This window comes from Magallana gigas, chromosome 3 (genome assembly GCF_963853765.1).
Source record: "Magallana gigas chromosome 3, xbMagGiga1.1, whole genome shotgun sequence".
Classification (NCBI taxonomy): domain Eukaryota; kingdom Metazoa; phylum Mollusca; class Bivalvia; order Ostreida; family Ostreidae; genus Magallana; species Magallana gigas.
The window spans coordinates 59099069-59125427 of record NC_088855.1 but is presented as its reverse complement, the minus strand read 5'-3'; the positions used below and the strand labels follow the sequence as shown (position 1 = coordinate 59125427).

The 26359-nt window shown below is 33.6% G+C and overlaps 2 protein-coding genes and 1 non-coding gene across 3 annotated transcripts; 2 read left to right on the top strand and 1 right to left on the bottom strand.

The window, feature by feature from the left end:
• Nucleotides 1–629: 629 nt before the first annotated feature.
• Nucleotides 630–9441, top strand: LOC105333872 (uncharacterized). Its single transcript, XM_066080642.1, has 6 exons — nucleotides 630–769; nucleotides 1270–1418; nucleotides 1587–2050; nucleotides 2337–2457; nucleotides 3215–3295; nucleotides 8921–9441. Exons 3-6 carry the CDS (start codon nucleotides 1610–1612, stop codon nucleotides 9076–9078), a joined length of 801 nt encoding a protein of 266 aa, XP_065936714.1. The 5' UTR covers nucleotides 630–769; nucleotides 1270–1418; nucleotides 1587–1609; the 3' UTR covers nucleotides 9079–9441.
• On the top strand, nucleotides 3375–3447 carry Trnat-agu (transfer RNA threonine (anticodon AGU)). The gene has a single exon. It is a non-coding gene; the product is annotated as a tRNA-Thr (tRNA).
• Nucleotides 9442–10918: 1477 nt separating the features above from the next.
• On the bottom strand, nucleotides 10919–18690 carry LOC105346852 (locomotion-related protein Hikaru genki). The gene is made up of 8 exons (XM_066080641.1): nucleotides 18574–18690; nucleotides 15649–15747; nucleotides 14777–14896; nucleotides 14353–14555; nucleotides 12522–12774; nucleotides 12109–12324; nucleotides 11734–11907; nucleotides 10919–11623 (listed from the first exon to the last, which is right to left on the bottom strand). The coding sequence occupies exons 5-8, from the start codon at nucleotides 12715–12717 to the stop codon at nucleotides 11556–11558; spliced, it is 654 nt and encodes a 217-aa protein (XP_065936713.1). The 5' UTR covers nucleotides 12718–12774; nucleotides 14353–14555; nucleotides 14777–14896; nucleotides 15649–15747; nucleotides 18574–18690; the 3' UTR covers nucleotides 10919–11555.
• Between the last annotated feature and the right edge of the window lie 7669 nt (nucleotides 18691–26359).

Sequence of the window (26359 nt, the reverse complement as noted above, 5' to 3'; positions counted from 1 at the left end):
ATTTTGACGCTTGCCTTGTAAAGAAATTTGTAAGGCAGCCACGTGACGCGTTTCATCCAATGACGTCGCGACATTCTAGTCCGAGGCAAAACAAATATATATATATATATATATATATATATATATATATATATATATATATATATATATATATATATATATATATATATATGAAAGGGGTGTAGTTTTAATAAAGAATGTGTTCAATGTTCCGCGACAATTCTAGTTTTTTTGTTGTTGATGGTTTTTTGTGATATTAAAAAATATAAATGCAAAAACAAATAAATACACATTTTATATTTAATGGTTTTCATACAACAGACAATTTATATGCGACTTCTTATCCGTTATATATTACTTAAAATTATTTTTCAAGTTTCCGTCATACATGTAATTTACATTCGTCCGCCGTATTGGTTTCAGTGCTACACCCAACAACACATGCCCAGACTCGGTGTAGCAATGTGTATACCCGGTGTACACCTACAAAAGTATACACGGTGTACATCTTTTGGTAAAACCAAGCGCGCCCATTTTTCCTTTTGGTTTGCCCGCGCTACGTCATTGCTTATAAACATTCGTTACCACTCGGTCATTTCCCTCAGCGCTTTAATAACAGTTACGGAAAAGTACGAGCATGATCCGAATGGTTCATGAACAGTTTTAATATGGCGGTGCTACACTAGATAGGGAGGCTATTCATTTTCATTCAGCATCTGTAGTGCCTGTGACATGTCTCGGTTTTCATTGCTACATGTGCATGGGTTAGGTAAGAAGTGTTTACACACAGTGGTCTTTAGATTTTGAAATCAAAATTGGGGGGAAAATACCTCTCTTACTATCCTTGACCTGTTCTTTACCTGGTTTACCTGTCCGGGTGAGTATTGCAAATGTACAAGTTGTTTTCCCGGGGTTATCCGGGATTAAGTCCGATTAACAAATAGCGAACATTTTTCATATCTTTATGTCGACTTGTCAGATCTATACGTCGACTTGTCACTTATTCATGCATGTGTTTAAAAATTTAACACTTAAACCTTGTGGCATCCAGTTGACATATTTTCTGACAAGTCATCATAAAGATCTCACAAGTTGACATGAGTACATGTATCTGACAGGTGGACATATTCATCTTACAAGTCGACATAATTATCTTACAAGTGGTGGCAGATCTAGTTATGCCACCTTAGTAATTTAGATCTATGTTAAAACAAAATATAGGAGCATGAACAATGAACTACAGAATTGTATTTTTTTTTATTTTGACAGATACTGAATAAAGGCCAGAGCACTATTTTAAAGTCTGTGTAGACCATTCTTTGATAAGTGTTTCTCAACAAGTTGCTGTCCAAGGATTTCCAGTCCTATCTGCAGGGATTTGTCAAAGTATTATTGAGTCCTTAACTTCAGCAGATTCAGTAAGCTTAAGCTCAATAGATACTATGCATCAAATGCTTACAATTGGTGATTTGTGAATATTATCTGGGGCTAAAGGAGGTCAATTAAGACACAGGGCAGCAGTTTTTTACTTTTGTAATTGTATCCCATAAAGAAACAGCCCCGTTATACCTCATTACATTAAACAGGGTGAAAAACAACTGAGAATATAATGTCATCAGAAGACATGCAAAACAATCCTAGTTCATTTGATGAACGATCTTCCTCTAATCAAAGGGTGGCAGCAGCTGAATCCATAAATGTGTCAGTTGAAAGTAGTGACAATGTGTCAATCGAATGTAGTGACAGTGTGGCAATCGAATGTACTGACAGTGTGTTAGTTGAATGTACTGACAAGATGCCAATCGAATGTAGTGAACCACCCCAGGAGATGGCACAGCCTCTGATAGGATTGATTATTGAAGAAGTTCCACAGAATTCTGAGTCTGTAAACTTAGAGGAAAATTCAGCTCAAGCAAGTAGAGCCTCAAACCCATTCGTACAGGCATTCCACCTTAGCCAATCAATCCGTGATGACAGCATGTCTGAAAGATTTGACACATTTTCATGCTGTCCTTCTCCACAACATAGAGCAGATATGGCGATGGCAATGGTATTTTATGCAGTTTTAAGCTTTAGTACTGTTTAACCAATGTACATGTATTTCCCCCAAGAGTAAATAATCATTTTTATAGTAGGGTAAAATATTTTTATGTTTCATTATTTTTCTTACTTATTAAATAAAGAATTTAAACAAAGCAGTTTCTTGAGCTATTCAAGAATGTTCATGAAAAACAAAATCACAATTCACTATAATTATCCAACTGACTGACTGTCTTTTTTTGGTGTAATTGATAAAAACAATTTATGTTGATCCATGTGATTTAATTCATACATAGCCAACCTGTCGAACGAATATGACAAGTTTGATTGATGAAGAAGTGGTAGAGGAAGTACTAGCATTTGGATTCCAGTGGAACGATGTAGAAGTGGCTGTTGCCAGACTGCTGTCCTGTAGATGTGAGTATATGCACCATAGAAACAGATCTGTTTCAAGAATCTAAACCGAACATTTTTAATTTTATATGTTACAATTTTATAACAATTTTATAGCATGCAACAGCAGGCAGGGCATATTGGTAAGATAATGAATATATTAATATTATTAACACATCTTTTCCTTTAGTTGTGATTTTCCTCCAATAGCACATTTGTTTTGAATTTGTCTCTGTATTATTGTTGAAAACTTTTTGCATCCCACCAATAACCTGTTAATTTTTGTTATAATCCTCATATTTGTGACCATAACCCCTATTCTTGTGCCAATGTACTAATCCTTCATCACCCAAGTTGCAAACATGTTGCCCGCTCAGATATTTTTATCTGACACCCCCGCCCCCCCCCCCCCCCCCCCCATGATAGCTGTTCGGTATCATTTTTTTATGTTTTGTACAATGCATAATGGTTACCATAATTTGAACTTCAGAGAAAAAGTAAACATGGAGTAAATGCTATTTTCCCTTTAAAACTATGTGGTATTAGCACAAAAAGTCATCTTTTCCTTCAAACATGAATTATATATATATATGAAACATCTCCTTAGGTTACTGGGGCATCTAATCCACTCAGCTCTCTTTGGCATATATATAAATTATTTATATATATTTCATAGAGAGCAGAGAGGATAAGATGCCACTGTGCTTAGGCCTTTAGATTTCTCTTTACCATCTTAATGAAAAAAGTGCTGAGATTCAATGTATTTCAAATGAATTTTCAGGTGCAGATGAAATAACTGTCATAGAGATTCTGAAATACCTTTTCCAGAATGAAAAAGAAACTGAGATTCAGCATGTTCCAAGTAAGTTTTTATTTAAGGTTATACTTAAAATCTTATGTCACCGGATTAACAGGTGTGTGACTGTCAGTTAAAGTATTGGGTCTCAGTAGCTCAGTGGTTAGAGCACTGGCATAGTACGTCAGAGGCCCTGGGTTCAAGTCGCAGTTGAGACTTGACTTTTCACCACCCCTTCATTTGGCGCCCAAAGTACAAATCTTATGGTCACTCCCCAGGAACATGTTTCACAACATTTCCTTAACTCGTAGAATTCTACTCCTAAATTCAAGGACGAGGGGGAGTATGTCACTGGGTTAATAGGTGTGTGACTGTCAGTCAATATATCGGGTCTCAATATCTCAGCAGTTAGAGTGCTGGCACGGTACGCCAGAGACCCTTGGTTTGAGTCCCGGTTGAGACATGACTTTTCGCCACCTGTTACATTTGACATTCTTGTTAAGTTTCTATACTGAACTTGTGAGACATACTATACAAATGTAAACTAAAGCTTACAAGTATATCTGCTTACTTCTATTCTGATATTGATTCTTCAGTATTTGTTCTCTCAAGTGGGTTAACTTGTGAAAGTAGAGGGGGTCCTGACAAGTTAAATATATGTAGAAGAAATCTGTCTCTTGTTTTTAAAATAAATTTATTCCAACCTCATGCAAAGAAGTTAGGGCATATTGCTTTGCTGCTGTCTGTCTGTCAGTTGGTTGGTCCACCAAGTTTCTGTTCATTTTCTTTGTACAATTACTAAAACAGATTTATTATAAAAATATCTAGGTCTGTTTTGGCTACGATCAAGCTATTTTTGACAGAGTTATGCTCCTCGGACAGAGAAAAATTCCAATTATTTGCAGTTTCTGTTTATTTTATTTTTTTTGGCGAGGTTGCACATACTGAAATGAAATTCCCGATTTATAAGAATATCAAGGTCAAGTATTGTTTTGGTAAGATCAAGCAATTTTTATACCCCCGCTCCGAAGGAGAGGGGGTATACTGTTTTACCCTTGTGTGTCTGTCTGTCCGTCCGTAACAAAAATTTCTGTCGCATTTATTTCAGCAACTATTTATCGCAGATGCCTGAAATTTTTACACAGTGTTTGTTAAGGCATGCCATATCCTGGGATATATTTTTGTACCAATCGGACGTCAACTTCCTGTTAAATGATGACTTTGCTTATTTTTTAACCAAACAAATTTTCGTCAAAGAATTCTCAGCAGCTGTTTATCACAGATGTTTGAAATTTTTACAAAGTATTTGTATAGGCATGCCATATCGTGGGATCTATTTTTGTACTAAACAGACGTCAACTTCCTGTTAAATGACGACTTTGTTTATTTTTAGCCAAAATTTTCAAACAAATTTTTGTCAAAGAATTGTCAGCAACTGTTTATTGCAGATGCTTGAAATTTTTACACAGTAGATGTATTGGCATTCTATATTGTGGGATGTATTTTTGTACCTATCGGACGTCAACTTCCTGTTTAATGAGTACTTTGTTTATTTTTAGCCAAAATTTTTAAACAAATTTCCTTTAAAGATTTCTCAGCAACTATTTATCGCAAATGCTTGAAATTTCAACACACTATTTGTTTTGGCATGCCATATTGTGGGATATATTTTTGTATCAATCGGACGTCAACTTCCTGTTAAATGAGTACTTTGTTTATTTTAGCCAAAATTTTCAAACAAATTTTCCTCAAAGATTTCTCAGCAGCTATTTATCGCAGATGCTTGAAATTTTAACACACTATTTGTTTAGGCATGCCATATTGTGGGATATATTTCTGTACCAATCGGATGCCAGCTTTCTGTTAAATGTAGACTTTGCTTATTTTGCATATTCACATCAGAGCGGGGGTATCACTAGTGAGCATTGGCTCACAGATATCTTGTTAGGGGAACTTTTTTTCAGACTTTTTTTTTGTTCAGAAAAACTGAAAACTGTGTGGAAGAGTCCTCAGTTAGTGAAGCTTCATGTTTGTTCATTATCCCCTTTTAGTAGGATAAGTTCATGCTTGAATGTATAGGAATATTTTTATATCCTGTTCACTTCTATTAATTCGTTTGGTCAGAAAAGTTAAAAATTATGTTAAAGCATCTCTTAGGTAGTGTACATTTAGGCTTTTGGAATCATGGTCAACCTGGAACTAAACTTGAGGATAGAGTCTTTATATATTAGAAACATGTCGGAGAAATCTTAGCATTATTTGAACTGAAAAAAAAATGGCCAGAAAAGCTAAAACTTATTTTAAAGCATCCCCAAGTAGTGTTGGTTTGTAGAAAAAAAAAACATGATCTGGTAAGGAGAAGTCACAATATGAATTCTGAAATAAAAATTTACATTGGTTTCTTTTTAAAATCCTCTCCTATGAATTCATTTGGCCTGAAAAGTTTCAACTGTTGAGAATGCACCCTCAGGAAGTGTAGTTTTGAGTGAACATTTTTACTATTTACAAATCATAGTTCTGAAGAGTAGTCTAGGGCCTGAATAAGAGATGGAATAATAACATAGGTATATATCAGAAAAAGTCTCCCTCTTGAATTTACTAGTTGTTAGATATTTTAAGTAATTGACTTCATAAAGTTGCCTATAACCAGAGTTTGATAAGAGTTATGGCTAATGTTGCTCATGTGAGCTATGTTCCTCATATTTAATTTTTAGCTCACCGAGACGGAGTTAGGGGAGCTTACTATTTATAGTATGCTATACCCCCGTTGTTGGCACTGGCATCCAGACCTGGTTAAAATTTTTTTGCAGGTCCTGTATCTAAGATATTACTTGTCTTATCTTCACCAAACTTGCACGGATGATGCATCTGGACCTACTTATGGACTTGAAACACTTGGATGCTCAATCTGGGCCCTGAATTTCAGATGATGGAGGAGGTTATGGTGTTTTGAGCAGGTTAAAGTTTTTGGTGTAGGTGCCCTTTGATAGCCATTTCTAAGTTACTAATGGTCCTGACTTCATCAAACTTGCATGGATGGTGGGTTTTATGATTTTGATGCTCCTGTTTATAGAGCAGGTGCCCTCTGCTGATTATATCTTAGTTTTTACTGGTCCTAACTTCACCAAACTTACATGAATGATACATCTTATGATACTGATGCACCTGACATGCTTGAATGCTGAATCTGAGCCATAGGTTTTGGATGCTGAATGATATTTAGTTTTTTGAAACAAGGTACATATTTAATAGATAATAGTACTATTTCAATCTTGCATAGTTGATTTTACTATAGTATAAATGAATTGCAGATGTATCGTCAGATGTAGAGCTATAACGGATGCTAAAAAAATCTCATTCAAACTTATTTGATATATGTGTTTGTTCTAAATGATATCACATGATTCCTATGATGCAGTATTGTACGATATGAAACACTATTGTTTTATATGATTCAATATGACATCATATATTGTAGAAAATTATATGATACATTATAATATTGTATCAAATTTTTTGTATATTATGATATGATATTGTATCATGATATTGTTATGTTTAGTATTGTATATTATGATACAATATTGTTTCATATGATATTCTATAATATATATTGTATCACATGATATTGTTTCATAAAAATGTTGTAATATTTCATGTTGAATCATATGATATGATATTGTATAATATATAAAATTGTATCATATGATACTTTACTGGTAAATATGATATTGTATTATATAATATATTATTATATCACATGAAATTGTATCATATGATATTGTTTTATGTAATATTGTATCATTGATATGATATTGTATAATATAATATTGTATAATATAATTTTGTATTGTATAACATTATTGATAAAGACATTGGATCATATTATATTAGATCTTATGATATAAAATCATATAATGTAGCATATGTCATAATAGCATCATATTGTATCATTCAATATAATATGTTGCAATTTTGTGATTTATTACGCAATTTTCCTTTTTTTTTGTTTTGCTTGTCAAGATTTTTTGGATGAGTCTGGCCCCCCCCCCCCCACTTTTTTTAAAATTTACATATAAAAAATTGAATTATCATGGAGTTGGTCCCCCAATTTTTTGGGAGTATGTAAAAAATTGATATGAAAATAAGGAAATAAAGAGTGAAATTTACGGATTAGGATTTTGAAGATTTTGGAAAAGATTAAATTTCCCAATTTTCCTTTTTTTTTGTTTTGCTTGTCAAGATTTTTTGGATGAGTCTGGCCCCCCCCCCCCCCCCCACTTTCAAAAACGATGCTACGTGCCTGCACATTGAAAAAGATGTTAATATGAACAGTGAAATTCCTTCCTTTGTGGTTCATTTGGGCTGAAAACAAATGAAGATAACCTTTGTTATAGAAGTAAATTACCTATTCATCTGATGCAGTTTTATGCAAACAGGGAAATATTCGCCCCTGTTTTATTTCGCCCCTTTTGCTCTCGTTGTCACTGGGCAAATTTAAAACTGAGCAGATTCAAATTTTATAAATTATTTCTGTTTTAGTACAACTGTGTCTGGGCAAATTCAAGACAGGGCAAAATCGTTTAAATTGCAAGTGTAGAAAGGCGAAATAACACATGGCGATAATAACCTTGACATGTATACAGTATATATTTCTGCAATAGTAACTACATGTACTTAAAAACGGGTAATGCGACGTGCTTGACGATTTTGAATTATGATTGTATGTAAATTCATAACTGCATTTTTAACCGGGTTTTCCAACGGAAAAATCCGGTTATTAAAATGGTGAAAATGGCGGGCGGGCGGGCGGGCGGGCGGCTGCCAAAAGGGTACCCTCATTGTACGGATAACTCCTCCTACAGTTTTCAAGATAGGAAGTTGTTCTTTTGCAGATCAATTGTACATATATCAGAGGTGTGCATATTGCTAGGATTTTGATTTCCGATAATTTATCGAAAAAATACCAGCTTTTGAACTTAGTCATTTTTTGGCAAAATATTGCATATAGGGTACCCTCATTGTACGGATAACTCCTCCTACAGTTTTCAAGATAGGAAGTTGTTCTTTTGCAGATTAATTGTACATATATCAGAGGTGTGCATATTGCTAGGATTTTGATTTCTGATAATTTATCGAAAAAATACCAGCTTTTGAACTTAGTCATTTTTTGGCAAAATATTGCATATAGGGTACCCTCATTGTACGGATAACTCCTCCTACAGTTCTCAAGATAGGAAGTTGTTCTTTTGCAGATCAAATGTACATATATCAGAGGTGTGCATATTGCTAGGATTTTGATTTCTGATAATTTATCGAAAAAATACCAGCTTTTGAACTTAGTCATTTTTTGGCAAAATATTGCATATAGGGTACCCTCATTGTACGGATAACTCCTCCTACAGTTCTCAAGATAGGAAGTTGTTCTTTTGCAGATCAATTGTACATATATCAGAGGTGTGCATATTGCTAGGATTTTGATTTCCGATAATTTATGAAAAAAATACTAGCTTTTGAACTTAGTCATTTTTTGGCAAAATGTTGCATATACATGTAGGGTACTCCATTTCACTGGATAAGGGTTGACATGGATTATGGATACAGTTTACATAAAAGAAAACCCGGTTTGCTGTCACATTGACAGCTTTTCACTTGTTCTTGATATGCTAAATTTGAGTGTTTTTCTTGTAGAGATGGAGCCCTGTATGGTGTGTCATCTTGAGGACCCAAACATTCTGTTCCTACCTTGTTGTCATATCTGTTGTTGCCAGAGCTGTGGGGAGAGTTGTTACTTGTGCTCATATTGTCACTGCCACATCAAAGCCAAGAAGAAAATATACATTCCATAGCGTATAGAAACAGCACCAGGAGAGAAACCATGACTTTACATTTGGTTTCAATTTGATAATGTTGCATAGATTACATTTTATGAGAGGCATGCCCACAATTTGAACTGAATATTGTGAGTTGCATCTCTTAATTTTACCTTTATACCAAGGGCAGCGTGCTGGTGCAGAGCTCTAAGAATCAGTATGTAGGAAAAAAACGAGCTTTAAACACTTTATTCCGCCCATCGTCCTTTATTTATTTTTTCCAGATAGGGACCATTCTCATTGTTACAGCAGGCCAAAGACAGCTATTGTGATGCAATATTTATTTTTACATTATTTTATATGTATACTATTGTTGGTAATAAATTATTCTTACACATTTGTGCATTCTGTTTTAGATGTTTGGAGTCCAGACATATCCCAACAATGCAATGAAAAAAATATAAAGTGTAATGTTTGTCAGAAAACATAGACACATCTCATATACAAGTCAGTTATGGCTAAACCTGTACATGGGCAAATTTTTTGTTCCTTTTATATACTCGGAAAGCTTAGATGAAATAATGACTTCAATAAATGCTCATAATGACCAACTTTTGGTCTGCATAATTAAATTACAAACTTACAACTTTAAGAGCCCGTTTAAAGACATTTTATTTCACAAAGGGCTAGATTATTTAACATTTCAATGCGTTCTGTATGACGATATAAATTTTTAATGGAATAGGCCTATCACGTCTACATTTTGAAAATGATCGCATTGCAACGGAGCTGAAAAATGCTAGAGTTGTCATGATCGTGAAACTACTTTTCATTGTCATTGGTTACTCCGTTGTCCGTCGTCCGTTAGCAATTTTTAACTTCTTGAAAATTACCACAGAGTCAACTGCTACCATATTTGATTTGAAACATTTCTTAAGATGAGTCTAAATTGTGAAATTGGTGACTCGTGGTCAGGGCCAAGCATGCAAAAAGGCAAACATTTAAAAAATCTTCTTCTCTACTCACACACGTAGGAGAAAAAAATTAAACAAATGCATGATTATGATGTCAATGCAACCCTCTTCCCAATATGGTCACATTGTCAAATGTACTAAAGCTTACTAATATAAAAAATCTTTATTCCCTTATATATTTGAGAAAAAAATAAATGTTTGGTTTTAATGTCCATAAAGCTCTCTACCAAAATTGTAGAATTCCTGGCTCCCTGTGTTTGGAGTTCAGGCCCTAGGGTGGGGCCAATATTACCACATATGAAAAATGTGTAAAAGCTTAGAAAATCTTCTCTACTCCCATAAATATCAGAAAATATGAATGAATGCATGGTTTTGGAAATCTATAAAGCCCTGTACCAAAATTGTGAAATTCATTGCCTCTGGATCAGGGATTCGGACCTTTTGGTGGGGCCAATATGGTAATAATAGTAAAAATTTAAACTTTTTCTCAACATTCACGATAACAAGAACTTTAGTTTTAATATACTAACAGCTCAATATTTACAATGATCGTTTCTTTTAGAAATAGACGAGCTAGGTCATTTAATCAGCTGTTCCGTGTAACCCCAACGGTTACTCTTTTGAGTCGATGAGGCGGAGCCCCCGAAGTGTTAACTTGATTACTTTCAGAGAGCAATTATAAGTATTTTTATATCGTTAACATAAGATACACTGAAGATAAAAATACAAAGACGCCATTAAAGGAGGGATGAACCTTAATATTAGAATTATATAACACAATTCAGCATACATGTAGAGGATGCCAGCGAAATCCAACAATACGATTAAAAAATAATAGATCATTATATTCACAACAATCTAAAAAAAAACAATAAGAGCTATATGTGTATAAAGACAAAACTAAAACAACACCGGTAACAAGCGCTTGTAATTTTTGGTTGGATGTAACAATCTAGTTCGTTTATCAAAACAGGCTTTCAAAAATGTTTTTTTTTATTCTGGTCTGCTCTGTCGTGTGAAATTGATGCTGTTTCAAGATAAATTTACAGCCCTAGATGAAGTCAAACAAAGTGTCGTAAATTGCATTTGATGTATTCATATCTATTATAGCCAATGATTGAAAGTTACTTCTAGTAACCATGAATAGACACCACCTTGTCAAATTGGAGTTTGACACAAACACTCTGCCTAAAGTCCAAGCACTTGTTAAATCGGCAAAATAGGCAATTGTTGTGACCGTACAACTGAATAATTAAGAAAAAATATATTCTACCGTAATGGCTCCTTGTGGATCTTCAATAAAACGGTGTAACAAATTGACGCAGAAAGTTTATTTTACTATTTGAAAGAAGAAATCAAAGAAGGCAGATCCAGGATAACAATAGATGAAATAATAACCACCAAAACCCCAACCCCCATCACTACACCTACTCCTTGGGCAGATGGTCGCGGGTCGGAGGCACATACTTTTCGTCGTCTGGCTTTAGCAGTCATGTTTTTCTGTACGGTCAACAAAGATCGTAGCTCTCCGATTCGTTGTTAAAGTTTCTTTGTTTCGTTTGACTTGATTGGTATTGATCCTATGGCCGAACAAGTGCACTTGCATTCTAAAAATCAACGAATAGGAGGTGATACCTTATGTTCGTAAAATTTCAACCAATTGCATGATACTAAGTACCATCATGTAAAAATAATTGAGTTAAATGCATTAAATTACCTTTACAAACAGGTGGTGTACCTGTCCACGTTCCATTCCTATTGCACGTGCGTTCTAAATCCCCACTGATGTGTCTGTGACGGCCCTTGCAGGTGAGGCTCACTACGTACCCACCGGGCGAATTATCCATGGTGATTACATTGGTGTTATTCACCTCTGGATTTGGACACTCAACTGATGGTCACAAAAAAACCAAATTAATGGAAAAAAAGAACATCCATATTTGCAATTACGTTTGCAGTAGTTAATCTGCTTAAAGAGTTAAAAAAAATTATCAAAATTATCCGAAAAAAAATCCCAACAATACTTGACGCGCTAATGCAGTTACTTGTGATGAAATATGAAATGTACCATGTCTAGCGTTCAAGTACATACCATGACACTCTATGGGATCATGGCTCCAACTACCATTGTTTTCATCCTTGCATACCATGGTAAAATTTGGATGCACTCCTTTGTAACCATAGTTACAGTGCATGGTGATTTCATCACCAACGGCAAACTTTAAAACTGAATCATTTATTTTGTCGTATCTGAATGAAGCAACTAAGCTTGTTGTTGTAGTATTCACTTCTAGCAAACAGACAGGCACTAACGAGAGAAAAAATCGACATGCAGTCTGTAATAAAATCGATAGAAGGCAATTCCGTCATACATGTATCACAATTGTATATTGCTCAATATATCATATACAAAATCAAAAAAACAAAACAAATAATTTATTGTTTTGTGCTCTGAGATAATTTGCGATTTATAATGTAGAAAATTATGATTCACTTTGTATTTACTCAATATATCCATAACATTGAAGATTATTTCCACGTTGTTTGTCTTCTCTTCATTGAAGCCTGACCCCCAAATTCTTCCCAACATAAAAACAGCCGCATTTCCGCTGTTTCGTTTTAAAGAGGTGGGTACCCAGATAGCAACCACAGAGTCGTTGTAACCGTACACGAGTCCCCCGTATGGTTCAGCTTCATTCATCACAGACCCGACCCCATCAAACCGGAAACCTCTGCTTGTGCCATTTTGCACGTGAATCTTGTTTTCAACGAAGAAAAACAATGGTTAGTAAATAACATTTCAATTTTACATATTTTGCCTGTTTAAAGACATGTTGAACATAACATTATTTCGAACACTAGTCTAACATAACATTTAGTCAGAGAATAGTTTAACATTTTGAATTAATGTGTGTTACTTAAACGAATTTCAAAATTGGCTCACTTGCAGAGGCGAAAAAATATTCGTGAACTGTTGCCAAAATAATCGCATTCGAAAAAGTATTCGTACGAAACCCACGCGATTCAGCGACCGTTGTGCGATGTAAATGCATTAAATCTTGCGATATATTTTGCGTCTATATGCGACTGTTGTAAAATGAAATATGATGCGATAAAATAAAACCAGATGATCGGACGATTAAACGTGCGCCAATGCGATAGGACGAGCGGCGCTCGTCCGGTCATGCGTTTTATCTTACGAATGCTCATATGAGTCGGAAGGGATATATATACCGCCCGTATCCGACACTCTTCAGTAGAAACAATTGAATGCAAGACAACATACCGCTCAAGAAGATGACAAGAGCAACAGTTAAAATCAAGATTGATTGTGGCCTGAAGCAGATATGCTTTATGATACAGTGTACACTGTATAAGGGAACTATTCGCCTTCGTTTAATTTTCGCTGTTTTCGTTCTTTTTGTCAGTAAGCGAATTAAGACTTGTCAAATTCCAACGTCTTAAACTTTCTCTCTTTTACCGCAACATTGTTGGAGCGAATTCAAAACGAGACAAAACCGAAGCGAAAATATCACGGGGCGAAAATAATTCTGTTTAGAACTAGTGCATACTAACGGCAAAGCATGGACACTGAAACCGATATATCTTTCAATGATAGTAAACCGTTGTAAGATTACATAAGACACGTTGAGCAACAGTCATGGTCGCACATCGAACGCATAAACAGCTGAGATTTATTTTACGATCTTTAAAAATCATGCATCGCTCTTCCGAGTACACAAAACGGTGTAAAACGCTCGTACTAATGCTCGTGAGCCAATTGTGAAAGGGCCTTCCATGTAAATGCCAAAAGTACTATAACGAATGTCGCTATGTAAATAGATAACCCGCAAATGGATATGATATAATTATTTTAGCAACGACTGCTATCTTTTTATTCCGTTCATATACCTCACATTGGATTTCTTTAAAAAAATTGTTATTCTCAATTTCCATCATAGATACTAGGCAGTGTTTCTGAATGCGGCGAGCGACGCTGCTGATAATTAAAATATTACATATGCGTTTAAAGTCAATTTTTAAAAAGACTTGGTAATAGTGACCTTATAAAGTACACCTTAAGAGATTAAGAAAGGGCGGAAGGATCAAAGTGACTTCACGCTTTTGATTTGTCAGGATTTGCTTAATTTTGATCTTACAATAATAACATAACACACTGTTCCATTGGCTGATCCAAGCTTCTGTTAAAATTTTTTGTTTTTTTTTTTAAATTTTGTTTCTGTTCATCACAGCAGCACCTCTTCACGAATTAATATCCTTTTTGTTTTGAACGAGATTCCCTTTTGAGGATAATTAATTTCCTTAAAAGCCATACCTGAACGTTAACAAAAGTGTATGCTGTTAAGTTATCAGCAACAAGAACCAAGTGGTCCTCTGCGTCAATGTCTGCCAGAGTCTTCCTTAGGCCAGACCCATTTCTATAAAAGGTCCATGCAGTGACCGTAACTTGCCCGTTGCCAGTGCGAAGAGATAACTGTCGGTCCCCCCATCCATCATCAACACATAACAAACCGTAATCTTAAAAGAATAAAAATAAACATATCAGGAAAATTTAAGAACAAAAAAGTAAATAAAAATGCATGTCAGTTTTTACAAGAAATTTGTATGGTTGTAATAATAAAGTAACAGCTTTTTTAATGCTCTCAACGTACACTTAAAACCAACAAATTTTTATTCTCATACCGGAGTGAAAAGATATTCATTACTAAGACAACAAAGAAAAGGATAATCTTAGGTACATTCCAAAATTCCATTGACGTTACAAGCCGACCACAGCTGTACATGGGACTCATTGGTTCCATAGAGTAATCCACCAAAGTGAAGATATCTCCTTGTCGAAAAGACTAGGGATGATAAACCTGTATTTATATAAAACAAAAAGGACGTTATCAATACCCTTTTGTACTTTAAGTAAAAAAAAAAAATTAAAATCATAGGAAGTAAAATTACAAATTATATTTGTCATTAGAGTAGTATGATATTGGTTTTGTTTTCTTTGTGCTTTCGGTACTCAACATTGATAAATGATCAGGACAGTATTCCATTACATGCTTCATAATTCTTAACGGTAATTTATAAATTATGCTAGAATTCATTTGCATTTTATTGTTGACATCGCAATATAGTACAATGAAAGTACAAATATATTTTTAATATATTTTTTTCTGCATGTATCAGCACCCTATTGCTAAAAAATACATTCTGAGAAAATATGATGACAGTTTTAGAGACACCAGCCCACCCTAATAATCCCGATATGCTCAGTATGTATGTTAAGATTCAAGTCAATTAGATTCGTTTATCCGGTCAAAGAAGATAATACAGTTACATTTCTTTAATCACATTTTTCCTAATGGCCATACAAATAAAAAATACCAAATGAATACATGATGACCTTTTTCTAGTGCAAACGCAGACCTTTAATATCAATATAGATCAGACATTATTTCAGATTTTTATTAATATACAAACCATGTCAAAGAACATTGAAACTATACATTTTGATTTCTTTATTTTCCCTACTTTTCAAATGTATTATGTATTTTGTTTATGGTAAAAAGGATTGAATACATGCACATATACATACATATATTAATAACTGAAGTCTAACCTTGTCCCTGGAATATCCCCTCTCTGGTTCGTACTTGTACCACAATAAAGTCAGGATATCTATTTAACGAATGTTTCAGTGATTCATTTAAACATCCATCTGCAAGATAACCAGCCGAAGCGTAAAATAATCCTTATGAAAAAGGCAATAAATAATTTCCCATTTTTTAATCGTATAACATAACTATGGACAGTTTACGTTTTTTATAAACCGTTTCTCAGCTATTATCATGTCTGTTGCGTGTCATGCAGGACAAAACATAAGAATGTAAAGTAACCGCCTGTATCTCTATCAAGGTCAACTGCAGTTTTCTTATGAGGAGACAGGACACCGAGTCACTTATCAAGTGACTATTGCAGTTTTTATAGAATATATAATAATACGAAATAAACACTGCTGAAGTAAAGTTGTTGGAAACGTATATCATGGATTTATGTTTATTATTTAAGACATCTCTATGTTGATTTGCACCACCCCCCTATAATTGTATGCTTACCAATTATTTTCCGTAAGCTGTCATATTCTTATAAATTGTTTAAAATAAAATTTTCTGAAATAAAGTACATAAGATGCGGAATTTTTAACATTTTTAATTTAGGTAATGTAGATGAATAATATCATAACCGAATAAAAAACAATGAAACTATATTCCAATATTATATACTTTTGTGAAATCCGGTAATCTGATTGGTCAATACGGAGTCATTTTTTTTATAATGACCGCTGAAAGCGAATATTGACACTCACGAGCTGTCTCGTTTTCACTTTCGCTTCAGTCAAATATGGCGTCGAATACAAAAGTTCGCAGGTTTGCGAATTTTAGTAAGGAAGATTTGAAAGAAATAGTAAACAACTCTGAGGCCGAGAATAACAAAAAATTAACAAGGATTTTTCGGGAATATTTACTTTCTAAGCAAACCAGTGCAGAATTCGAAGGCCTATCGTGTGAAGAACTGGATCGTCTGCTTGGCAGAATGTATGTTCTAATACTATATTTAAGTTAACAAAAGTTATATTAAAATTGTAAAAAAAAAAAAAAAGTTGAAAAAAAACCCTGGTAATTATTAAATTTTGTGAAACTTATCCGAAGGTTGAACCCACAGTGCCCTTTTTTTATTTCAGCAGCCGCGTGCGGTACCAAAGGATAACATACACTTCAATAATGTAGTGATGGGCCACAACAAGATGGGTAATATGATGAGTGTCATCAGTGAGGCAGCCTACTTATCAAGGCGTTATACCAATCATTCTCTCCGGGCAACCACTGTCCACATTCTAGACGAAGCAAGTGTGTCGAGTAGACATATCATGAGTGTTACAGGGCACAAATCCGAAAGTTCCTTGAAAACTTACTCGGGCTAACAACGGAAAGTACAAAACGTCTAATGTCAGAAACTCTAAGCGCACGTTCAGAAGTTGTGTCATCAAATTCCAAGTCTAAAGCATCATCCACCATTACCCAAGCTTCGTTGGCTACCAATGCTAATTTTGATATTGGGTTACCACTGCCAAAGCCCTGTTCTTCAACTTTGATGACTTGTAATGATGAAGCAACCTTGAATGATGGTTTAGACAATCTTTATGCAAACATTCCTATGCCAAATGTACCCGTTTTACCAACCATGTACAATTGTTCAAATGTAACAATCACCTACAATATCAGTTTTAAGAGTAGACCAAGTATATTGATGAAATCAGGAAAAGAAATAATTGAGGAATATTTATTTTAGTGTTGTTACTGTTATTAGATTTATTACTGTTATTGTTACACATTGTTATAAGTTGTTTTTATGTTAAAAATATGGACACTTTTCATTGCCAAGATAAAATAATACATATATGTGATATCTATTCTTTATTAATTTGTTATTCATGTTGTGATAGATTAACAATTATTGTTATTGTTGATTATTATGATTTCTGTCTTACAATATGAGGACTGTTGCTCAATGGAAAGAAACTCTGGTTGTTAGTTTTGGAAGTAATATTCAATAAACTCTGAAACATTTTCATTAAAATTGTGCTTTACAACAACAGCATATCACTATCTCTGTAAACATTAGGAAGATATACATTGTACTCATAAATTTGGGAAATTATATGATATAATAAATATGGACTCAATGCACGGTCATTATACTTTTATAATGACCCAGGATGATAGATATTGACCTCAGATACATGGAGGATATCGACCTCGGGCTAGCGCCCTCAGTCGATATCCTCCATGTATCTTCGGTCAATATTGTCATCCTGGGTCATTATAAATGCATATTGACCTACATTGAGTCCATATTTGTATAAAAGTTATTTTCTGAACGGTATCAAACAACTCCAAAGAATTTATTCCTTTTTTGTGTTTGAAAACAGAAACTGTCACAAAAAATTGATATTCCATATATAATATAAAAAAAAAAATATTCAATACATGTTGCTTGTATAAACCTTTCAAATCGCTCTTTTTTATCTCCAAATACATGGAGAGAGGTGGAAGGTTCAATTTTGATTATACTGAGATCAGCACTTTACGTATTAGATTCATATATAAAACATGAAATTGCAGAAAGTGATACCAAATTCCATGGAAGTTGATTAAACTTTAAATGAAAAATCAAACTCATACAAATTTGTGTAGGTTCAACATAATGTCTGTTAGATATAGCAAATATTCTCTAATTGAACAGTGAAAGTGATTTTTTCAAGAATCAAACACACAAGGAGTCAAACATGGCTATTAACTGTTTTTGGCATTTCTTTATGCTTCCACAATTATAATTCCATCTGTGTACAGAATTATTTCACAATGAAAACTCTTATACTGTATGTTCTATACTATTTACCAGATACCACCGACTAAAGCAAGGGTCCTCTAAAGTTTTTCTTTAACAGAAAGGACAATTTACGGTCTAGCCTATAGATACTTACTTGTAGAAACATTAATTGCTTGACTCTTCCAGGTGATCGGGGGAAGATCACGTGATCTCCAAGCCTTTGCCTGTACTGTGATTGTCTCAAACAACCGGGAAATGTTTCGGGGACCAATCCATTTATGCTCGTTTCCTTTACATGCAAATATAAAACTTCTTACGTTAATAAATATATTTTCACATATCAATATTTTTGTGTCTTTAAAGAGAAACATAGTACTATGTATTTGTTGTTCATGTGAAAGGGATTAAAAAAGCATAATACAGTTAGAAAAGATCATAAAGATAAATCACACAAGGTCGAGGAAACAGAAGAAAAACTTCAAAAAAAAATGTCAACTACAAACAAGTCATCTAACAAACTACCCAAATTTACCGACATTCTGAAGTTTGTTTTCACTTTTTATAACAAATCTCTGTCTGAATGCTTATTATTGGATATCGTCTGTCCTATAATACAACTTGGAGTGCAAAGAAATTGAATACCTCAAGTTAGTCTATTAGCCAGACTTATTGCGTTAACATTTACGATGCACCGTTTACTGGAAATTAACTAAACAACTAATGAAACCGTTCTTCACACAACAATGTAGTGTCAACTAAAAAGAGAATGAAACTTCCTTTCAAATGTCACGACTGTGGTAGAAAAGACCATAGAATGGAGGGCTGATTCGTGAAAACAAACAGGCTGAAAGTAAGCAAAAGATCAGACATAGCATTCAAACCATCTGTACGGTAATAAGGAATTGCAACAACAAAATGATTTTATTGTCTCTTGTACAATTTCATGAAGAGTGCCCAAGAAATCAAGGAATCTGGGTTGTCTATAAATGCTATGGTAAATGCAACTTATTGTTCGACATTTGTGCTACAATTACTATTCCATCAGATAGATTGCATGCTGAAATAATTAAACCTGTTAAGATGAACTTTACACAGAAATCGTGAAAGCTGAACTTGATACTCAGAAATTATGCTGTAAGGTTGTGGTAGCAATTGCGAAAGTTGGTAGGAGCCTTGGTTTGGATTTCTTAGAGAGCTATAAATACCTCATAGATGGTTTTTGAAAAAGAATGTATGTTCAAGGATTAGAGCACAATCTAGAACTATATAAAAGTTCAAATTGTTATCTCATTGGCCTCTGTAAAACCATACAAGTTGAAGTTCTTATGTTATATTTGTGATCAAGATTTCAACAAAGAGACTGAACTAGTGCGGCATATGAAGAGATCACACCCTAGTCGAAAAATAAAAGGTTCAGATGAGGTACCGCAGAGTGGAACTTTTCATTTGGAAAGTCTTCATCAGGAAAAGTTAATGTTTAAGAGAATTGGCAGGAAGATCCATCCTGGTGATTTCTCATTTGAGGAAGTGGATCAAGAAGCTGAGAGAACTCACCGGGAGAAAAACCCACCAGTTTTACCAGATATTTGCAAACCTCAGACAAAGTAGCGGGGCCAAGTGACAGTTTTTCTATTGTCAAAGAAGCGCCCTTGAGAAGAATTTACAGAAAATTGATGAAAAAAACCAAACTGACGAAGTCCTGGCCAGGAAGATCCATGTAAAGATTATCCGGGGCATTATAAAATTTCAGATGGATTGCAAGATGATGGAAAAATTGCGAGAAAGACAAAGCATGATCGATTCTTTGTTTACTTCGGAAATTTCAAAAACACTAAGGTAAACATTGTCGGTGTATATTAGTAACTGCTAGTCACTTACACTTGTGATGTAACAGGTATGGAAAGTAAATCAATTAAAAAGATAATAAAAGTTAGGACATTAGTAAGAAAAAGGCAAATTGTTATTGTAAAATTGTAAAATCTGAGGCGTTGTGAAACAAATTGAACTCACCCATAAAAATGAATTAACCTGACAAATGAACAGCCCCAAGGGTAAATAATTTAGTGCAGCCAGCAGCTGAGGCAGACTGGCTGAGAAGAGCCGAGTAAATGAGAATACGTAGAAAATAAAAGTATTAGAAAGGTAAAAGCCAGGAGAGTTAAGGCTAAGGTAGAAATTAGAAATAGTGTCGACAGCAGCATTGGGATTTGGGGACCAGGACATGTTTATCGGAAATTTCGTAGTAAATTAAAACAAGTTTGAGGCACCTGCTTCCAAGGATTAATAGGAATCCAGTATCAGGACGTTTGCGGTGGCAGTTTACCCATTCATCAGAATACCCGCGGTAAAGCCTCTTGTATAATCGTTATAATATTAGCAAATTATTAAAGATCAATAAAAGTGGAGCTTAATCAAGACATGTAGACGGTGTATAAGTGGAAAATTATCAATCTCTTATAATTAAAAACAACCTGTGTTATCATAATTATTGTGAGAGAAACACACCACACTCAGATAAATCTAATCATTACATTGTTATCTTGTTTTTTGTAACATTCGTAATACTTTGAATTTTCAATGGGAGGTTGCTGAGCGGTGGAATAAAGCCTAGATCATTCTAACATTGGAATTCCAAATTGTTGCGGACCTTGTTTTAAAAGCGTGTGTACAACAGTTAATCTGAGTTGGGATCTTAAAGCTATACACGGTATAATTTACGTCAATTTTGAATGACAGTGAAAACGCGTATGTTTGTCTACTTATAAAAGTTATCCTTAATCTGTAAATTACAATGGTGAATTCCATCTCGTTACAAAGATATAGATTTTTAATTGTTTATTTTCCTGCCAGGAAAATATACCTTTTTATGAATATTGATGAAGGAAGAGCGAAACCGACCTCATTGAGCATGTCCGCGGAGAACTAGGTGGTCGTTATTGTTTGCCTAATTAAATATCCAACTTGATTTTTAATATGCTTAACAGTTGTTAATTTGAAATACATACATGTATAATGAGTAAAATACGTTTGTCATTCACGATACCCTTACTTCTGCATTAACACTTATAGGATCTATAAATAGCATATAGGGGAAACACACAGGTCTACGTCATTTTTTTAAAGGAAGTATTCATATCTACTCACAGGCTTGTATTTTTTTCTTTTGTTTGTACTCGTATATCGGACAAATTTATGCTTTACTGAAAACATCATTTCCTTTGTGAAACTATCTGATGTTGACCCCTCACCAGTTTTGGTATGATAGACTAAATTTAGCTGTCGATATCCCGTGATAGATTGATATTCACGAGGAGGCATTACTTTCCTGGCAGGAAAATAAATATTTGTATATTGTTTAATATATGATATATTTGTTACGTGATCGAATTGAGCATTATAATTAACAGCATAAAGGTAACTTTTATTAGTAATCAAACACATACATTTTCCCCTTAATTCAAAATTGACGCAAATTATAGCGTGTATAGCTTTAAATATCTGACCCTCCCACGATTTATTATATTTACAATATCAGTATAAAAATGACTCAATAAGCCTAAAGTTTTAGTTAATTCATTAATAATAAATTAGTTTGTCTATTTAGTCTGTAATAATGCCATTTTATTAAAACATTGTCTTGCATGTTGAGGGTAGTAGAGGGTAGTCCAACACTTGAAAGTCGTGTGCATTACTTGACAGGATTTTTGTTGCGTTGACGTCCATTGCTTACATGAATTAATCACATCAACCAATTAAAAAATTAGATATGCGCAGATCAATCTCATTTTTTTTTTACATAACCTGATCATATATTTTAACAGTCCTTTGTGGCAAAACGCTTTTAATAAAATATGCTCTTTGAGAGGGGCTTTAAGTTTTTAAGGATTTACACAAACGTATAGATTTATTTTTTACCAAAGTGATCTGTAACTGAACATATACATAATGGAAGAACCTTAAAGAAAAATGGCTTGGAGAAGGATTTAAATGAACATTTAACTTGAAATATTTTGATAATACCCAGTTTATATAACACTTACTGAATCAGTTGATTGTTGTGGCTATGCTACATTATCGTTTAGAAGTAAAGTGGCTAAGTACAGATTTGTATCTACTTTGTTCTCGAAATCAGGGTTAGCATAAAAGCACTTGTAAATACGCTCAATCGTTCACCTGTATAAACTGCTGCCCATTTGCTTCTTGACGCCCCGTCGTTACTATAATGTGGAACGAATATATCGATGTGAGTACTGTCGTAGACAAACACAACACCCCCATAAATAGCTCTATCATCATCGTCGTCCTGCTGAGCCGACCCAAACGCGGGAAATGTAAACCCATTCTTCGTCCGTGCCTCGACCTTGACATAGGCAGGGGCCTCTTGAAGGTCATGACTGAGAGTCACTCTGGAGGTGTTCGAGTTGGCGGTCATCGATTTCCACTCACTCACATAGCTTGGTGTGGATTTAATTAATAGTGCATCTAAAATAAGCAAACCAATTCTATTTAACTCCAATGTTTCATTTAATAACCTTAATATTTCATGCATTCGCATTACACATCGGTTATAAAATTACATACGAATAATTGTTGAAAATTGAGTGAGATATGTATCTTTTATAGAGATATCTCATAGAAAAATATAATATTTAGATTTTTCTGCAAAATATTTTTTCTTATCTTAGAAGTGATCATTTGTTTTTACCACACTTTTCTCTAATATTTTGTCATTAACAGTTCATGCAGCAGACAGGACATTGATAATTATTCAAAAAGACAAATGAAAGGCATACTTTACGGATCAAACCTTAAATATGATATGACATATATAATATTTTTCAGTTTCATTTCACATCAAAAAGACAATTCTTCCTTCAGGTGAAGGGAGTTTTGTACGAATTTCTAGAATAATTTTATAAAGATTTAATATTAGGTTAAAAAGACTAATTTAATATATAAAACGACTCTCCTTTTAATATTATTTAATATTATGAGATGGGTTAAAACCAATTTTTTTCTTGCAATATTCTCAAAAGTCTTCATTTTTATTTTCAATTTTCAAACATCAAGATTCTAATGGAATCACACAATAAAAAAAAACCGCTAGGTTAGCTTTCAGCAAAGCTAATATTCATTATAAATATCAAATATTGAAAAGAACATTAGAAATACACAACTATGATCAATAATTTTGAAAATGAAATTCTTAATAAATGTTTTGCAACGTACCAATATTTTGAATAATCCATAGAACTGGAAATATAAAGAATGTCCGCATAGTTTACAGTATATTCAGTAAACGGAAGTGATTGCAAAGATTCATTTACTCTGTTTTAAAACAAATGAAATTAAAAAAAGAAAGAAAAAGCTTTGATAGAGAAAGATCAATAAGTTAATCAAGAATAAAAAAAAAATATTCATGAAGATAAAAGGTGATATTAGAACCATTAATTAAACTTTAAAGTGCTATAAAATGATTCTAAAGGAATTCAGAATCTGACGCTCAAAGTTGATTAGCTCTTCTGTCCTAGGAACTTACCAAGGCGACTGTAACGATAACAGATTTCTGATCAGTTAAAACTAAATATATTTTGTTGTTTTTTTTATACATGTATAAACAATAAAACTATTTGCATGAATACAAAAAATATACATTCTCTCATTGCTTAAATACACAATGTACATGAGTTGGACACCCAATTTTACCACGTCTCCAGTGTGCCACCTCGTTTCAACGTCACTGCGTCACCACGTCTCCGCGCATTCACGCCACTACATCACTGCATCACAGTACTTTGCTTCGTTACCATTTCCGGTAATAAGTCAGTGTTGAGCCCTCGTCCACTCCAAAGTCGTAGACAACCGGAACATCGTCCGATCTCTTAAATAATGATATGAAAAATTACAACTGAAGGCATAATGCAAGTACATGGTTCAAATCTTGTCTCTGAAAAAATCGTGCGCTGTCTCTAAAGTGGCAAAATTTCATGCTAAAAAGGTCCTATTAAAAAAATAAAATAACCAATTTAGAAAGGAGAATCTAATATCCGATAAAATGAGGCTCCATATGGGTTAACCAGAAACCTACAACTAACACTGAATATCAATAAAGGTTAAATCAACAAACTTAAAATCTATTTCGAAAGTAACAGTTAATTAGCTAAAAAAATGTTTATCAATTATCTTTCTTTGTAAAAAATGGATCGAAAACTCCTTATGAACCATTTTGGCTCCTTGTTCAAGGTTTCATGTCCACAAAAAGTAATATTAGATTATCTTATGAGTTCTTCACGTTCAAGTTTAAGGTAATAAATTGTTTTTCATTAAAAACGCACATCTGCATTAGATGACATTAATTTGTATGTCATTGTTTCCTCTATGGAATATCTACGCTTTGTCTTTAAGTTCAATAAGATGTTCAATCGATATCTTTTGTATGTCATCTATTACATGTTTGATATGTGTAGATATTGGTGACAGAAAAGCTCTTAAAAATCTATTATTAATATTGTTTGTGCTTCATGGAATAAATAAAAAGTATAATAATTTTTGGTATGATTATATTGAATTCACATGATAAAACACGTGTTTCATTTCTAGGTGTAATAATTATAAATTACTCTAGATCTACTCAATATGAATAGCTATATATATAACTGTGATTGTCAAATTGAGTTGAGTTGTTGTTCGTTATTGAAAATAAGCGGTAAATACTTTATAAAATTTGATATCAAAAGAAAAGAGAGGAATTATTATTGAATAAGTCGAAACCATCATCCTACGCATAAATTGAAAGTGAATTTGTGATTAAAAACCCTAAAATTGCCTTTCAGGTTGATTTTTTATGTGTTGGATGTGTGGGAATGAGTTTTCATTCGATTAATAATTACACGGTATTGTGAATAAAGGTCGTTTAGTTTAATTTCCATCGTTTATATATTATTAATTATTAACGATTAACTATTATTGATATGTTAAATGCATGATAGTCATATATTTGCTCCTGGTCAAAAGTTTTTTAAATCAGATAAAGAAATTCATCTTTAAATTGTTTTAACCATAGATGCGATAACTGCCATTATTTAAGTTGCATGAAAGACAAATTGGGACAAAAATAAAACGACCATGCTTACAAAGGAATCTCGAAATCTACACATTATGCATTTGATAATAAAGAAAATTATCTAAGTATAATAATAACCCCTTTTGGATTTCATCATGCATAGATTTCTATTTTAAGGTGTTATAACAAAATTTAAGCCAACTATTTCCAACTTTTAAAAATTGTATTTTTTCACTAGTGTTGACTACAAAACTGATTTGTGCATCCATGAGGCTTAATATACAGGGATATATATTTTTCATTCTATTGTTAGACCTGTAACATATGCTTTAGCATCTTTGCTTCCACGTTGTTTCTCAAATAGAGAACGGTGTATAGAGGAACACTAATAAAGACAATCACCATAAGATAGCAGAGATGGGGGGGGGGGGGGGGGTTATTTGTTTAAGCTTTTAGGGACTGAATTGATCAGGCGTAATTGGATATGTACCAAATACAGTATAGCGAAGTCGTGTTCCAGATTCTCAAAAGCTTTATATCCTACACTGCGGGAAGAATGGCAACATATCATCAGACAAAGGAATGCGCGACTTGTTTGTAGCAATGGAGATTTGTTATTTATATTTGATTATGTTTTATGTGTTAAAATGAGTATATCCAGTTATAATATAATATTGACTTTTGAGCTGCTCTATTATTCAACAAAATTTTATGTGAAATCATTACACATGTGTGCATAAATCAAATAGACAATTGTATGATAAAGTATTGGGCATTCTGAAATTCTATTTGACGAGGGAGGGGGGGGGGGCGTAGATAACTTGTGTGTCGTCAGTAGCAAATGCCCAGCACCATTTGTTATGTTCAATTCATTAAA

Excerpts from the sequence above, each read along its gene's own strand:
- LOC105333872 (XM_066080642.1), top strand. The coding sequence starts at position 1,610 with ATGTCATCAGAAGACATGCAAAACAATCCTAGTTCATTTGATGAACGA. Across the intron at positions 2,051-2,336 it reads CAGATATGGCGATGGCAATG|CCAACCTGTCGAACGAATAT; the intron begins GTATTTTATGCA and ends ATTCATACATAG. Across the intron at positions 3,296-8,920 it reads TGAGATTCAGCATGTTCCAA|AGATGGAGCCCTGTATGGTG; the intron begins GTAAGTTTTTAT and ends TTTTTCTTGTAG.
- LOC105346852 (XM_066080641.1), bottom strand. The coding sequence starts at position 12,717 with ATGAATGAAGCTGAACCATACGGGGGACTCGTGTACGGTTACAACGAC. Across the intron at positions 12,325-12,521 it reads CAATGTTATGGATATATTGA|TGCCTGTCTGTTTGCTAGAA; the intron begins GTAAATACAAAG and ends TTCTCTCGTTAG. Across the intron at positions 11,908-12,108 it reads TGATCCCATAGAGTGTCATG|TTGAGTGTCCAAATCCAGAG; the intron begins GTATGTACTTGA and ends TGTGACCATCAG.